This window comes from Chenopodium album, chromosome 17, assembly GCF_948465745.1.
Source record: "Chenopodium album chromosome 17, dcCheAlbu1.1, whole genome shotgun sequence".
NCBI lineage: Eukaryota > Viridiplantae > Streptophyta > Magnoliopsida > Caryophyllales > Amaranthaceae > Chenopodium > Chenopodium album.
The window spans coordinates 35,970,125-35,985,669 of record NC_137850.1 but is presented as its reverse complement, the minus strand read 5'-3'; the positions used below and the strand labels follow the sequence as shown (position 1 = coordinate 35,985,669).

Here is a 15,545-nt window from a genome sequence, read left to right as displayed (position 1 = left end):
TTACCTTTTTTTTTTTTTGGTATAGAACTGTCCACTTTGGTTGAGCAGGTTTCGGTTGTTGATGACTACATTTGAGGCATGCATTTGAGGAGTATTATTGCTACTGTTTTTTTTTTTTTTTTTTTTTTTTTTTTTTTTTTTTTTTTGCTACTGTTTTTATTATTTAGTAAAATGTAATATTGAGACTTTGGTAAACTTTGTAATATTGAGACTTTATTAAGCTTTGTATTTTTTATTTCAGGAGTTGGATTTGTAATGCACTAAGATTGCTAGTATGCTACTGCAGTTCTGCTTGTGTTTGTGGAGTTTATTTAATGGTTTTTTTTAATTAATTTAATTTGCAAAAAAGACTACTACAATTATTGTACAGGTTTTTCAAAAAAAAAAAAAAAGTACAGGATTAACAGGTACAGCCGTACAGGATTACAAGAATACAACCATAAAATTTTGAGTTTTCATTAAACATTGGATAATGGATATCCGAAATATCCGATCCGAATGATTTCGGATATTGGATATCCGAAATTTTTGGATCGGATTCGGATTTCAATTTCTGACATCCGATGAATCGGATATCCGATCCGTGAACAGGCCTATGTTGTATAGTGTTTTATTATCAATATACTTCTAATATATCATATATATACAAATTAATTATAACTTTTAATAAATATCTTATAATTCATTACTATTTTCATCGTAAAATTCGTTTTAAATAGTTCCTTAAAATGGGATCTGTTTATAATATATTTTAATAAAAAATAAAGTACCAGTAAAAATAAATTTTAATCAAAAAAATATAATTTCAGTTTGGTAAAAATATTTTCCGTTCATTAGAAATAATTTAAGTGCAATAGAAAAATATCAAGTTAATAATAACATAGATATTATTTATATATAAAACTACAAAAATTACACTATTATATAATAAGCAATATGATATCGTATGTTTAATATTTTACATTATCAAAAAGGAATATATGATTATATTTAACATTCAATCTAAAAAAGTTTAGGACAATCCGGACATCGCCCGGGCACAAAACTAGTTAATTAGTATACTAGCTTAAGGCCCATGCCATGCACGGTAAATCTAATGTTTTTTAAGAAAACTAATTATATCCAACAAATAAAATCTGATTAAACATATGTACACATCAAATATATAGAAATTATAATGTCATAATTTATATTGATAGGCAAAGAAAAAAATTAAATAAAAATGGATTTTTTGGGCTGTCCAAACTCGAGAATTTTTTTAAGCGGGGTTTGGTTTGATAAACATTAAAAATTAATCAAACAATAGACTCAAATCTCCACTAAATTAAAACTATTAGCAAAACTGCACACACACACACACATACAAAAGGAAATGTCAATTGTCACTATGTTTGGTACACAACATTTATTTTATAATTATACTATACTCTATAAATCCTTAATTTGTGATAATATATACGTAGTAGTAAAATTTCAGAAACAAAATTGTAACTAATTTGAATATATAGTTATATTGAAATTGAAATAAAATATTAGCTAGAGGTATTTGAAAAAAAAAATAAAGTGATGTTTTGAAGTAATTTCTTTAACATTTATAATATGATCGAATCAATGTATTATTATGTTTTTGGAAAAATTTAATAATACTCCATTTAAAAAATAATTAAAAAAGTAGTAGGGATTAATTATTTAGGTAAATGTGTATAGAAAATAATGAACACCAAGTAAAAAATATATATATTTGTCATAAAAATAATATAAAAGATATGGAAAGATATTATTGTAGAATCAAATATTGACATAAAAAAAAAAGTTAAAAAAGAAAGTGGAGTTTTGGAAGGAAAAAATAGCACCAAGATGTGACACGTATCATTCCTGGTGTCTGTTTTAGTATTATGTTATTGATTGATTATTAATAATACATATCTTTAATAATTATTCTAATACAATATTGTTTGAAAACATTCAAATGAAAGAGTATAAAAATTTTAATACATAATCCGCGTATTTTGTGTATGGTTGGCTTTACTTGACCATTTGTAAAAGAGGAAAGCAACCCCTACAATACAAATCGAGTAACATGTAATATTGAACAAGTAACCCTTTAAAAATTGACTGAATTACTCCTATAAAACTGATGAAATAATTCCTATAACACTTAATCAAGTAATCTTTTTAACGTTGATCGAGTAAGGTATATACACTAACAATGAACCCACATAATTTAACATGTGACCATATATAAGAATTGGTGAACCACAATACTTACATTGGCAGTTTGGCAAAGAATGAGGTTACACAAAATACCAGGAAGATTAATATCCACCGTCCAAGTGTAGAATTTAGGGTATAAACAATTATTAAATTTTATTATAAATTTGTCGTTACCATGCACATCAGCATTACTTCACCACAATGATATCGACACTTGTTACGCAAAGTATGAAAGAAAAGTATGAGAGTTTAGGACTCAAGAATAATGGAAGAAAAAAACAAGAAATACGACATCATAATTTTAATTTTGATGATTAAACACTAATAAATACTCCTTCCGTTTTTTTTTTTAATTTGCATCACTTTGGATTGCACAAACTTTTAAGAGAATAATATAATATTGTGAGTGGGTGAATAAATTATTATACTACCTCCGTTAAATATTATGTGCAACTTTGGGGAGGTTCACGGTTGCCAATGCAAAAAATGGATGGGGTAGATTAAGGTGTGTTTAGATAGAATTAATGAAATAGAGAGGAGAGAGAAAACATGGTCCCCCCATGTGGGTTAGTGGGAAAATCTGATTTTCCTTAGTGGGAAAATCAGATTCCCTCTTTTTTTTGGCCAAAATTTTAAACTTTTTGAAATTTTGGGAGGGTTCAAAATTCCCTCCAACTGTTTTAAAAAAACAAGTCTTCATTTCTCATCCATCAGCATATATAGAGCATTCATTACAGTAGTTAAGAGGCTTATAAAAGGGAGCCCCCATTGTCAATCAAGCTTTGTTAACACAAAGCATAAAATACAGCCACCATAAAGTTTAAACAACACATCCAAATGTTTAACCCCAAAAGTTAGACCCTAAATTAGAAATTAGCCCCCCCAATAATCCAAAAAATTACACCCTAAGCATCATTAGTACTGCACAGAGGAAACCACCATCAAGTAGTGTTGTTGCTCGTTCTTTATGTACACAAAAGTGTAGGGCAGCTTCATCTTCCCAAAAAACTTCATCTGCCAACCCTACATCATCATCAGCAACCTGAAAAAGAAAGGGACCCCAACAAAAAATGGCAGATTTCGATGAATCTCAGCAGTTTGATATCGATGAATTACTAACAAAGGAACTCATGGCAGAGCTTTATTATGAAGAGGAAGAACAAATGCAAGATGAAGACATTGAGTTGTATGATTCTGATAATGAAAACATGCAGCAAGAAGAGGACACAGGGACTCAAGCCACAACTGAGCAAGCTCAACAAGAGACTATCCACCAAGATGAACAAGAACAACAACAACAGCAAACTGATGAAGCATCAACAACCAGCAGAAAACAACTCACCATGTTTCAAAGAAGAGAGATTGTTGATGCAATGTTGGTGATGATGCAAGATGGAGCTTTACCAAGAGGGTATAAAATGCAACTTTCAACAAAATTCAAAGTGCATAAATCAACAATCACAAGAATCTTCACAGACATTAAAAAACAGATGGCAGAGGGGAATATGATTGATGTCAGGACAAAAAAGTTGGGCAAAACAGGTCCAAAACCAAGAGAATTCACAGATGAATTCCTTCAATCTGTCCCACTGTACTTAAGGCAAACAGAGAGGTCATATGCAGCAGCACTGAATATTTCACATGTCACTTTGCACAATTTGAAGAAAAAGGGAAGGCTGAGAACACACACAGCAAGTTGCAAACCAGCTCTGTCAGCAGATCACAAGATAGCTAGAATGAAGTGGGTTTTAAGTCAAATAAACCCAGTTCAAGGTAATCAGGACCCCACATTTGAAGACATGAGTTCCAACATTCACATAGATGAGAAATGGTTCTACTTGAACCCTGATAAAAGGAGGTTTTACCTTCTACCAAGTGAAGAGGATCCATACATGGCACAACAGTCAAGAAGGTTCAAGTTAAAGGCAATGTTCATGGCCATAATTGGCAAGCCATTATATGGCAGAAATGGTGAACTGGTACATGATGGAAAGTATGGGATTTTCCTATTCACAGTCAAGGACAGAGCTAAGAAATCAAGCAAGAACAGAGCAGCAGGAACAATGGTCACAAGAGCACTTCAGAATGTTAACAGGGAGGTCATCAGGGACATGTTACTCAACAAAGTCATTCCAGATATCAAGGAAAAATGGCCAGAAAGTCTACCCAAGGATGTTACAATACAATGGGATAATGCAAGGCCACATCAAATACCAACAGATGAGGAGTTTGTTACAGCAACAACATCCAATGGTTTTAACATTCAATTTGTGTTCCAACCAGCTCAATCTCCTGATTTAAATGTGTTAGATCTAGGTCTGTTCAGGTCAATTCAGTCATTACAAAATCAATCTTTCCCTAACAATCTAGATGAGCTAGTTGAGAAGGTGATAGAGTCATACAACACATTTAAGCCTGAAGTGAACAAGTACATATGGGTCACTCTACAGAGATGCATGATCAAAATACTGAAGGCACAAGGAGGGAATAGGTATAAAATTCCACACATGAACAAAAAAAAACTTGAAAATTTAGGTGTACTGCCAAATCAAGTGTTTGTTCAGAAGGAGATAGTGCTAGAGGCTGTGGAGTACTTGAACACAATGTTCAGACCAGCACCAGATGACACTCAAGGCACACAACAGGAATTTGAGGTGGATGCAGATTAGGTAAGGGAACTCCTCAACTCAAGACAACAACATATACTGCCACACATAACCATCTTTAGTCAACTTTTTTTGTTTTTAATAGCCTTTTGTTGTTAGGTGGTTAGGTGTATTTTGTGTTTTACACTCTCATAAATCACTAAGGCAGTGATGTAAAAGTCCAATTTCTTATGTGAAAGGCTTTTTTTAGCCACATTTTGAATGGAATGAAAGTGATAATTATGTGCACACACAAAATCCATCAGAAGTTCATATTTTTGTTGAATACAACAACTTAAACAAGGTTACCTCTACATCAACCCAAAAAAAAAGGGAAGGATGGAGCTACATACTTGTTCAAATTGAAATTCAATGGAGTCCCTTCATCATTTGGATTAGACAATAACAACAAACTCAGTCAAACAAAGGGACTCATCATGCATGGCAGAAAAGGCAACAGTGAGGGGACTCTCAGTGTGAAACATTACATGAAACCAACAAGTCAGCATAGTCTCATCATTCATCAATCATATTCCCATAAAGGCCAACATTTGTTAACACACAACAACAATAACCCAGCAAACAACCATCACAGTTGCAGCAACCAGAACAACAGGACATCCTCAAATCAACAACAATATAGCCAACTAAACTCCATCAAGGATGAATCATCAGTCACCCATCACAACAAACAACCAGATCCAAGCCCAAGACTAACCACCAACAAAATAAAAACAGCACCAATTATATCAACAGCCAACAAACATCAACAATTAACATGGTCATTAAACAGGAAATTGAGACATCATCAACATCAGTATAACCAGCAAATAGTGTAACAAATCCAGAATAAATTAGGGTTAGAAAGCGTTACGAGATCAGTCAGTTTGAGGGTTGAACCCTAGGGTTCATCCGCCTCACGTAGCACTGCACAACAGGGACAGGAGAAGAGGCGGGTTCATCTTTTTGGGATGGTGGTTCCTCATCTCCCTCATCATCAGAAGTCAAATCGATGAACTCGGTGTCAGGGAGCCCACGCATCCTTCGCAAAGCCACACGCGCCGCCTTCCTCGAAGAACGAACCTTTGGTGGTGGCCTTTCACGCTTACATCTGGCCTTGGTTGGGGCCACAACACTGCTCTGAGCACTCTCAGCAACCAGATCTGGAGTACCCTCACAAGGTTCAGCAGATTTCACTCGGGACTCACCCTGTCCTTCCTCTCTCTTCTTCCTTTCTTCCTCATCCAAGCTTTTCATCACTTTCCCCAGAGCCCTGTAAGTGTATAAGGTACAGTAGCCTCCCGTTTCACAGGACTCATAAAACTCACGAGGGAAGGTAGATCCAGTCTCGAAGCAGTGGAGGAAGTGTTTGATGAGATTCTCCTCCCCCTTGTCGTTAGTAGCCAAGTAAGCATCCTTCAACGGATCTAGGTCTAGCATTGTGTGGTAAGGAAAGTAGTGTTTCAGAAAGAGAGAAGGACAGGGGAAGAGGAAAGTCAAAGAAAAGAGGAGAGAGGTTGTGCAGATCTGGAGACAGGAAGTGGGAAAACGAAGAACAGAGGAGAGAGAAAAATCCAGATGATGAACTAGGGTTCATCTGGGGAATTCTCCAGAACAAATACAGAAGCTCAACCATTTCATTAATTGAAGGTGGTTGGGAATATGAGTAAATGAGAGAGTTGGGGGGAATTGGGGGTAATAAATGGAGGGAGTCATTAGTTTTAGGTAATCTGATTAGTTTAGGTTAATGTGATTAATTAAGAGTAAGGGCATTGTTTTAAAAAAAAAATTAAGTTAAGTAAGGGTAAAAATGTAATTTCACTGCTTTTTCCTTACTAAAAATAGGTAAAAAACTGAAAGTTGCACATAATAGAAAACATCCCAAAATGGCAAAAGTTGCACATAATATTTAACGGAGGTAGTATTAAAAGTAAGATGGAGACCATGAAAGAAAAAGTATGTGAGAGAGGATAAATATTTTTATTATTTTAGTGGGGATTATAAAAGAGAGAAAAATGATAAAAAAAAGTTGAGTGGGGTTTAAAGTAAGAGAGAGAAATGATAAAATATAGTATAAAGTTACCAAATATAGAAGTGATGCATTTTAAAAAAAACACCCAAAAAAGGAAAGTGATGCAAATAAAAAAAACGGAGAGAGTAGCAAACATTACGAGTAGTTCTACCTTTTTTTAGAGGATTAATTATTTCGTACTATGTGTTAATCATCATTAAACATATACTAAAGGCGATTGGTAGAGGCTACCACTGGTCCCTTGATTAGTGGTAAACCCTAAAATCCCTTTTTAATCTCTTATAATAATAGATCCTATTCTTATGATGGTCTTGATTGGTGTAGATGATTTTCCTTTTGTCATTGTAAGTTCTAATTTTTTTATGGTGGTTCGTGCGGCGTTGAATAAATTGTCAGATCAACAACTACAATTAATTGAATCAGATTTTGTTCAATTCAAAAACTATCAAAAATCGCAAGGCCCCCTTGTTAAAGAAGGCTGGCTACAAAGGATAGCGATTATTCAAGAGACGAGGGTATTCATCAATGTCAATTCTCACTCGCAATCGTAGTTCTACAGAGTTAGAATTGTTATTTGATTCAATTTTCATTGCATTTATCGTTCCTGATCTCTTTTGTAGATATCGTATGGCTTCTTATTAATGAATTGATCTTCGCACTCGCGATCGTAGTTCTACAGAGTTAGAATTGTTATTTGTTTCAATTTTCATTGCATTTATCGTTCCTGATCTCTTTTGTAGATATTGTATGGCTTCTTATTAATGAATTGATCTTCGCTTCAAAAAAAAAGGCAAATCTTAAATGACACATGTTAATGTGTGGTTAATAAAATTCCCGTCTAATTTTTCTTTCCAAATTTCTCTTTTAATATAATTGATATTCCCTCCGTCCCTAAATTAAAAGTCTACTTCTCTTTATTATGTAAGTATTAAATGCTGAAAAGAGGCTTTGTATTAAGGGATGGAGGGAGTACTAATCATTAATATATAATATATCTAAAATTATTATTTTCATGGATGTTTCTAATAATACAGAGTATCTTTTTATTTAATATATAAGTCAAGATATGTACATGATGTATCATTAACTATTAATAACAATAAATTTACTTTTTTTTATATTAATACAAATCAAAAATCAGGAAAAAAAATCAATAAATATAATTTTAAAATAAACTTTTATACATAATAAATTATTATAAAATTGATGTTTTTTTTAAAAAAAAAAATTGGGGATCATAAAATTGATGTTAGTATAAACTCAAATGCAAAATATACTTATGTGTCAATTGATTTCATTAAATCTTATTTATGATAGATTTTGAATGTAGTAACTTAGTATTATCCGTGCATGCACGGGATCTAAACTAGTTATTTTGTATGAGCGAGAGTTCTTAATGTTTAGCTTTGATTTTAAAAAAGAAGTTTTTTTAAAAAAAATAAATTATTATCATTATTTATTTTTATTATTATTATTATTATTATTATTATTATTATTATTATTGTTGTTATTATTATCTCAAAAACACACAAGTCATACAACCTATAAAAAAATTAGTGGGAAGCCGAGATACAATCTGAGCCCCCACTCCTCTAGCTATAACAAAACCTATCCTAGTAAATATATGAGCAGCAGCACGAGCCCCAATGTCTTGCGTCATCGAGAATTTCTGAACCCGCTTCAGCAATGCAACAGCCTCCTTCTCTAAATCCTCGAGTGAAGAAAAGGAGAAGAGAATGAAACCATATCCAATCGCCTGACAACGAGCTTTATACTTAACCTGCTTCCGATGAGCTGTATCAGTCATAACTCATCTAGGAATAAAGTCATATAGCCCTGATTGCGTCAAAGGACCCGTTTATTATTATTATTATTATTATTATTATTATTATTATTATTATTATTATTATTATTACTACTACTACTACTACTACTACTACTACTACGTGTGTGTGTTTTTAGATTACCTTGCATACTATTGTTACAAATCTAATGATATATATTAAAACATGGATATTATGGTTTTGTTCATCAAATTGAGTAGATGTTATAATTTTCAGGTTTTATGAGAAATGCCCTTGAATTATTACTTAATTCATCATGTACCCATTAAAATTTAAAAATTCACCATATATACATAAGTTTAATAAAAATAACACCAAATGCCATTTCGTTAGTCATTTAGGTTAAGTGTGTCACGTGGTAGCTAGAGTTGTCAATTCGGGTAAACGGGTCGGGTAAGTGTGGGTCAGGTCAACTCGGGTCAGGTCAATTTGGGTTAATGTCGTATTCTATGCGGGTCGAGTTCGGGTTGGGTCATGCTTAAGTCGGGTCACTGCACATCGGGTCATACATCTTATCGGGTTTGGGTCAGGTTCAGGTCGAGTCAATAACAGGTTGGGTTACATTCGGGTCGGGTGAATAATAGGTTGCATTTAATTCGGATTTTTACAAGTTAAAATGACTTATGATCATTCTCGAATTCGAGTTAGGTTCGGTTCAAGTCAATAATTTGCGGGTTATAATCAGGTCGAGTCATTCTCTGGTTCGATTCAAGTCAATAATTATATAATTTGCTGGTTATAATAAGGTCGTGTCATTTCCAAGGGTCGGGTCATTCTCGGGTTCAAGTCGGGTTCGGTTCAAGTCAATAATTTGTGGGTTACAATCAGGTCGGGTCATTTCCAACTAGGGTCATGTTCGAGTCTCAAATATTGGGTTAATTTGGGTTTCGGGTTGATTTTAGGTCGAGTCATATCGGATTCGGGTACATTTTTTCGGTCAGTTTGTTAGCAGTTCATGTAATGACGTTCACGTTTAATCATTATCAATTTCTTCATCTATTGTAAGAGAAATATTTCAGATAAGTTTAAATTCGAGCTAATTAGTTCAAATAAGTTTAGATAAGATATACATAATAAGTGACAACATAACTATATAACTATACTTTGATCAATATTAATAAGGTGGTCTAAATTGAATTTAAGGTGATTTGAAATTGGGTTAGGTCAATAACAGGTTAGGTTTAGTTCGAAATGGGTTATAAACAATTTGGGTTGAATTTGGGTTGAGTCAATAACAAGTCGTGTTGATTTCGGGTTAAGTTAGTACCAATCGGGTTGAATTTCAAGTCGGGTAAAATTCGGGTCGGGTTAGTAACAGGTCGGGTTAGATTTCGGTTGGTGTAATAACAGGTCGGGTTAGTAGCAGGTCAGGTTAAATTCAGGTTTTGACGAGTTAAAACAGGTTTGGATCAATCTCGGTTCAAATTGGGTTCGGTTCAGGTCGATAATTTACGTGTTATATTCAGCTCGGGTTATCTCTAGGTTAGTTCATGTTTGAGTTCAGGTCTCAAATACTCAGGTTTAGGGTTGATTTTAGGTCGGGTCATATCGGGTTCGGATCACCGTTTTTTCGAGTTCAAACAGGTCGGTTAATAATCGGGTTCTGGTCGGATCAACTTTTGACAGCTCTAGTGGTAGCCTCTGATTAGGTCTTATTTCATTAAAAAAAAGTAAAAGAAAACCACACCCTAGCCACCCCTCCTTTCCCCACACCGCCCCAACCAAGCCTGCCTCCCCCATCCGGTCAACGTTGTCCTTTTCCCTTGCCATGTGTGTCTGTGCCGCCCCTTTCTTTGAATTAAACCACCCCAAATTTCCCCTCCCTCCACCCAAAACCCTTAAAATCTAGAGCTACCAACCCTGGCCCCCCATCGAAAAAACCCTTGCACTACCTGAACGCCCCTCCCCTTTTCTCTACAAGGAAATGGTCACCCACCCTAACCTAGAAAATCAAAACCCTAAAAAGCCCAAAATCAAAACTCTAGATTTTGATTTCGGGGCTTTAAGGTTTCGGGGTAAAGATGGCAGGAGAAGGGTGAATTGGGTTCGTCGGCACAAGGGAAGGGGTTGGTGCGTTAGCGGGTGAGGAATGAGGGTTTTTCGATGGAGGGGGTTTTAAGGTGAGGGGTGGTGATTTAGGGAAAGGGAATGGGCAACGACAGGGGATTCAGGTCGGGGTGGTGTTGGTGCAAGGTTCCTGGGGAATTGGGTGCCAATGAGGAAGTGGTGGGGTTGGGGTAAGGTGGCGGGGTGGGGGCAGGGAAGGTGGCTAGGCTGGGGTGTGGTGGGTGGGTGTTTTTTTTTTTTAATTAATTTATTATTTTTGTTAATAATATTAATGTGATATTAAAATGTTAATATCTAATGTTGTTACTAACAACTTGACTCTTGGTGAGTTTGATTTCACACAATACTTTTTGTTGCGTAATTATGAAAGATCAAATGTTGAATGATTTCTTAATTACTTATACAGAGAAAGATTGATATCATAAATCGATATCAAAACATGAAAACTCTTAGGGAATAATCGTATTTTTTTATAAATTAACTATTTGGTTGTAATATGGATACTTTTGGAATGACTTTTTATTATTGAATATTAAGTATTTCATATTCATGCATTAATTATTGATTGGTATGCGGTCGATGGGTGACAGTGACACATCACCCATAAAATTCTGGATCCGACACTATCGGTCAGTATTACAGGGGTTACTCAGTTTGTGTTATAAGAATTATTTTATTATTTTACAAGTGGTCATACTAGCCAACACTCACAAAATGCACTGATCTAACAAATGTATAAATATTACGTAGTAAAATGTTTTTATACAAGGTATAATATATTGTTTGATTCGTTATAATGTATAATTTCATACTATCAAACTTAGGCCCTGTTCTCATTAGATTATTTTCAGTTCGGTTCAGTTCAGTTAAGCTCTAATAAGTTCAGTTCAGTTCAGTTCAGCTCCTAATTTCCTTCTCTCATAAAATATTTATTTCATTCCAGTTCAGCTCTAATAAGTTCAGTTCAGTTTAATTCAGTTCAGCTTATTTCAGTCAATGAAAACAAGCCCTAATTATTATTTTAACTAACATATATAGACTATTAGAGAAAATAAGTAAATAACAGCTGCTGTAAAAAAAAAAAAGGTAAATAACAGTCAAAAAATAGAGATAGTAACCGCATCTTTAAACTTAAAAACTAGCATTAAAATGAGCCACAAATTATCAAACTACCAATTTATAAAGGTGTGAGCAGCCGAGCAGGTGCGCAGAGCCGGAGCTCAGCCCGGCATGTTCAGTCACTAGGGACCCACCCTTCATTATTTCATTTTTTAATTTGAAGGAAGCATAATAATTTCATTTTTATAACCCCTAATTAATTAAGTAATTATAATTCCCAACATCCCCATTTCCTAACAATTAATTAAAGAAAATAAACACCGATCAACCATATAATTAAAACTTATCATTATTGGACCATCATTACCTTCCTTACTTTCTCTCTCCTCCCTCACTATAAATCACCCCCTCCCTCATTTCCTTGCCGTCATCACTCCAAATAATATTCTCCCTTTCAAAAAATAAAACACATTAATTTTTTTGATTACTACTCTTAATTGTGTAACAAATTAAATGACTTATGATAGTTTATGCTGCTAATTACTCATCTAAGAGCCTCCGCTCTTCTTTCACCTCCGCTCTCGGCTTCCCTCGCCATCGCTACCACCGTTACCGTCGCCTACGCTAATCAAATTTAAACCCGTAAGTGGGGTTGGCTACATAAACCCCTAAGGCCATAATATTTTAAGTATTTTTAGGGGTGTTATAAATCGATCCAGACTGAAAAAATTATAAATTCTTGCTCTTCAATATGCCGTCCCCCAATTCGAGCAGGAACGGCATATTGTTTTCCCCTAGAGCTTCTGAGAGATCGATGTCGTTCAGCGGTAGAACCACCGGAGTTTCGCCGGCGACGGAAAATCTTCGGCGACCCAAAACGGTGCCGGATTTAAAATCAAAATCGGCGATGCAATTTTCCGGTGAATCTCCGGTGAATGATGAGGTTAAGCCGAAGAAATTGACGAAAGTGTTGTTGAATGTGACGATTCAAGGAAGTGTTGGTACTGTTCAGGTTATTATTAGTCCGGAATTTACCGTTAAAGATTTGATTGCTGCTGCTCTTAAACAGTATGTTAAAGAAGGTCGTCGTCCTGTTCTTTCTTCCGCCATTGCTGATGATTTTGACCTCCATTATTCTCAGTTTAGCCTTGAAAGTAATTTTCTCTCTCCTTTTTTTTATTTAAATATTTTTTGTATCTTATAAGATTCCGTCATATTTTTCCTTGATTTGTTGGTCTAATTGTTCTGTTGATGCGATATTCTCTGTCAGAATCTTTGAAATTATTGAGCTAATTAAACTAGAAGTATTATTTAATGGTTTAAGTTAGTCTGCTCGGATTTATTTATTGGTAATGGTTTAAGTTAGGTCTAGTTCACTTTATTTTATTTTTGCTTAACTAAAATTAATTTTACTGAACTATTTATACTAAACTGAAATTACTAAATATTGTTATTTTAAAGTGAAGTGAACAAGGTCTCTTAGACTAATCGATATGATAATTTTGTGTTATCTTACTTGTCGTATTACTAGTTTAAATTATACTGTATCGTTGGAGAGATTATTAATCGATAATTGGAAGGTTAATTGATGGTATTTTAAATTTTGGTGGATTTCAGGTTTGGATAGGGAAGAGAAGATTGCAGAGTTAGGGTCAAGAAACTTCTTCCTATGCAAAAGGAGGAAGGAGGTGGCGGAAACAGCATCGTCTTGTGCAAAACAGGCTGATCAAGCTACTAAATTTGCTTCTCCTTGCCCTCCTTGGCTCAAGTTCATTAGTTTCTTATTCTGAAAAAGAAAAAACAAAAAACAAAAAAAGAAAGAAAAAGAAAAACAGAAACATTTGGTTATGAAGAAAATTTTCTAGCCATAATCTTGTTTAAGGTGGTCCAATATTATGTGAAAGAAATTTGGACTAGTATATTATTTTCGATTTTTTTTTTTTTTGAATTCTCAAAGATTTGTTGTTGAATCTTAAAATATTAGTAGAAGTAGTATTGTACAGTTAGATTCCTCCACCAAAAATTAATCATAAAAAAAAATTTGCTAGAATATTAGTCTTATCTGAATGTATGGATGTTAGTATGTTACTGTCCTTTGAATATACTCTGAATCTGGAGAATTGCTTAAACAAATTGGCAAGTTGCTTGTTTAATAGAGTAGTTGCTGAAGTAATATAATACCCCTAGTATGTGGAAAGGATAAACATGGGTTTTATTATTTCGTACTCGTATTACGTTTCATATGTCGTGATCGCTAATTAATACGGAGTACAATGTTACGTAGTCCATAGATCATATGAAGGATCGAATTTGAAATAACTTTTAGTTACAAAACTACTATCTCCGTTTCATATTATTTACTACGATTAGACATTTTTCCTCTCAAGTTTATGTTAAATCGTTGCAAATAATATGAAAATGAGGTAGTATTATTTATAAAGTAGCAAGTAATACGCAAGAAAAACAAGGTTTGGTTTTGGTTGGAATTACATTGTTATCTTAATCTTAATTAATGTTAAGAGGATAAGCCCTTTCAACTACGAACACTTGTAGGTGTTTAATTTTCTCCATCACTTCCAAGTGCCTGTTCCGAAGAAGGAAGCGGGGACCTAACTTCTCTAGCGGATACTTTTATGTCACAAAGGGGATGGAGAAATATCCTAGAATTGATCATGGTCATATGTTCGCAATAGTGTCAACTACCATCACTGCTTTAAAAAATCAGTACACTAATATAAAAGAAGCTCTTTGGCCGGATAGCTCGAACGTTTGTTCACCCTATGATTTTGATGATGACACAGCCTAATTTATTTACAGACTAATAAGTGCTTGGTTGATTAAGTGTGTGATCAGATGCATTAACTAGGAGAATTGAGTGTCTTGTAAAAATTCCATGAGGAACAAGATAGCCTAGGACTAGAGGTGGGCATGTGCCGTGAACAAATTTTTGAAAAACAGGCACGGGCACGGCACGAACCCGGCGGGCGGCACGATCACTCGGCCCGTAGCACGGCACACGCCCCACCAGGCACGGCAAGGCCCGTGGAAAGTTATTGTACAATTTTTGTATTATCGAACTTCGTATTCCGTATAATAAAATAAGCTATAAAATTAAGTTATTCACCAATTATTGTACCATTTTTAATTATCATTTTAAATTATTGTATTATCGATTTATCGTACGGCATATAATAAAATAAGTTATTCATCAATTTTTGAGTTATCAGCTTATTGCACTCGTAAATTTTTTAATTATATGCATTGTTTCTTTTTGCTAAATAATACAGAGTAATATAATAATACAAAAAATAAATTAATAAAATTATTTAAATATACTCACTTTTAAAGTTGTTTAAAAAAAAGTATATATCGATTTTTTAAAATTTTTTTAAAAAAAAAATGAAAAAATCGGGGGGTCCGCTGCCCGGCACGGCACGACCCGCCAAGCACGTGGGTCGTGCCGTGCCGTGGGTTGGGGTGTGCCAAAAGGTGGCACGGCCCGCGGTGGCCCAGCATGACACGATACCCACCTTTACCCAGAACAAAGTAAACCAAAAGAGAATAGTTCCCTCACATGAACTGGTGTTTCAGAGGTGGAGACTTGAGAAGAGAAGTTCCTTATAAGGAACAGAAGTCTCGGAGTAGAAGCTTTATCAGAGAAACATGAACACTAAAATATTTTTA

General features: G+C 34.3%; 2 protein-coding genes across 2 annotated transcripts; both read left to right on the top strand.

The window, feature by feature from the left end:
• Window positions 1–3,284: 3,284 nt before the first annotated feature.
• Window positions 3,285–4,883, top strand: LOC145588886 (uncharacterized). Its single transcript, XM_081645478.1, has one exon. It carries the CDS (start codon window positions 3,285–3,287, stop codon window positions 4,881–4,883), a length of 1,599 nt encoding a protein of 532 aa, XP_081501604.1.
• Window positions 4,884–12,273: 7,390 nt separating this feature from the next.
• Window positions 12,274–13,911, top strand: LOC145589618 (uncharacterized protein At4g22758-like). Its single transcript, XM_081646273.1, has 2 exons — window positions 12,274–13,015; window positions 13,479–13,911. The coding sequence occupies exons 1-2, from the start codon at window positions 12,613–12,615 to the stop codon at window positions 13,649–13,651; spliced, it is 576 nt and encodes a 191-aa protein (XP_081502399.1). The 5' UTR covers window positions 12,274–12,612; the 3' UTR covers window positions 13,652–13,911.
• The last annotated feature ends 1,634 nt before the right edge of the window (window positions 13,912–15,545 follow it).

Excerpts from the sequence above, each read along its gene's own strand:
- LOC145589618 (XM_081646273.1), top strand. The coding sequence starts at position 12,613 with ATGCCGTCCCCCAATTCGAGCAGGAACGGCATATTGTTTTCCCCTAGA. Across the intron at positions 13,016-13,478 it reads TTCTCAGTTTAGCCTTGAAA|GTTTGGATAGGGAAGAGAAG; the intron begins GTAATTTTCTCT and ends GGTGGATTTCAG.
- LOC145588886 (XM_081645478.1), top strand. The coding sequence starts at position 3,285 with ATGGCAGATTTCGATGAATCTCAGCAGTTTGATATCGATGAATTACTA.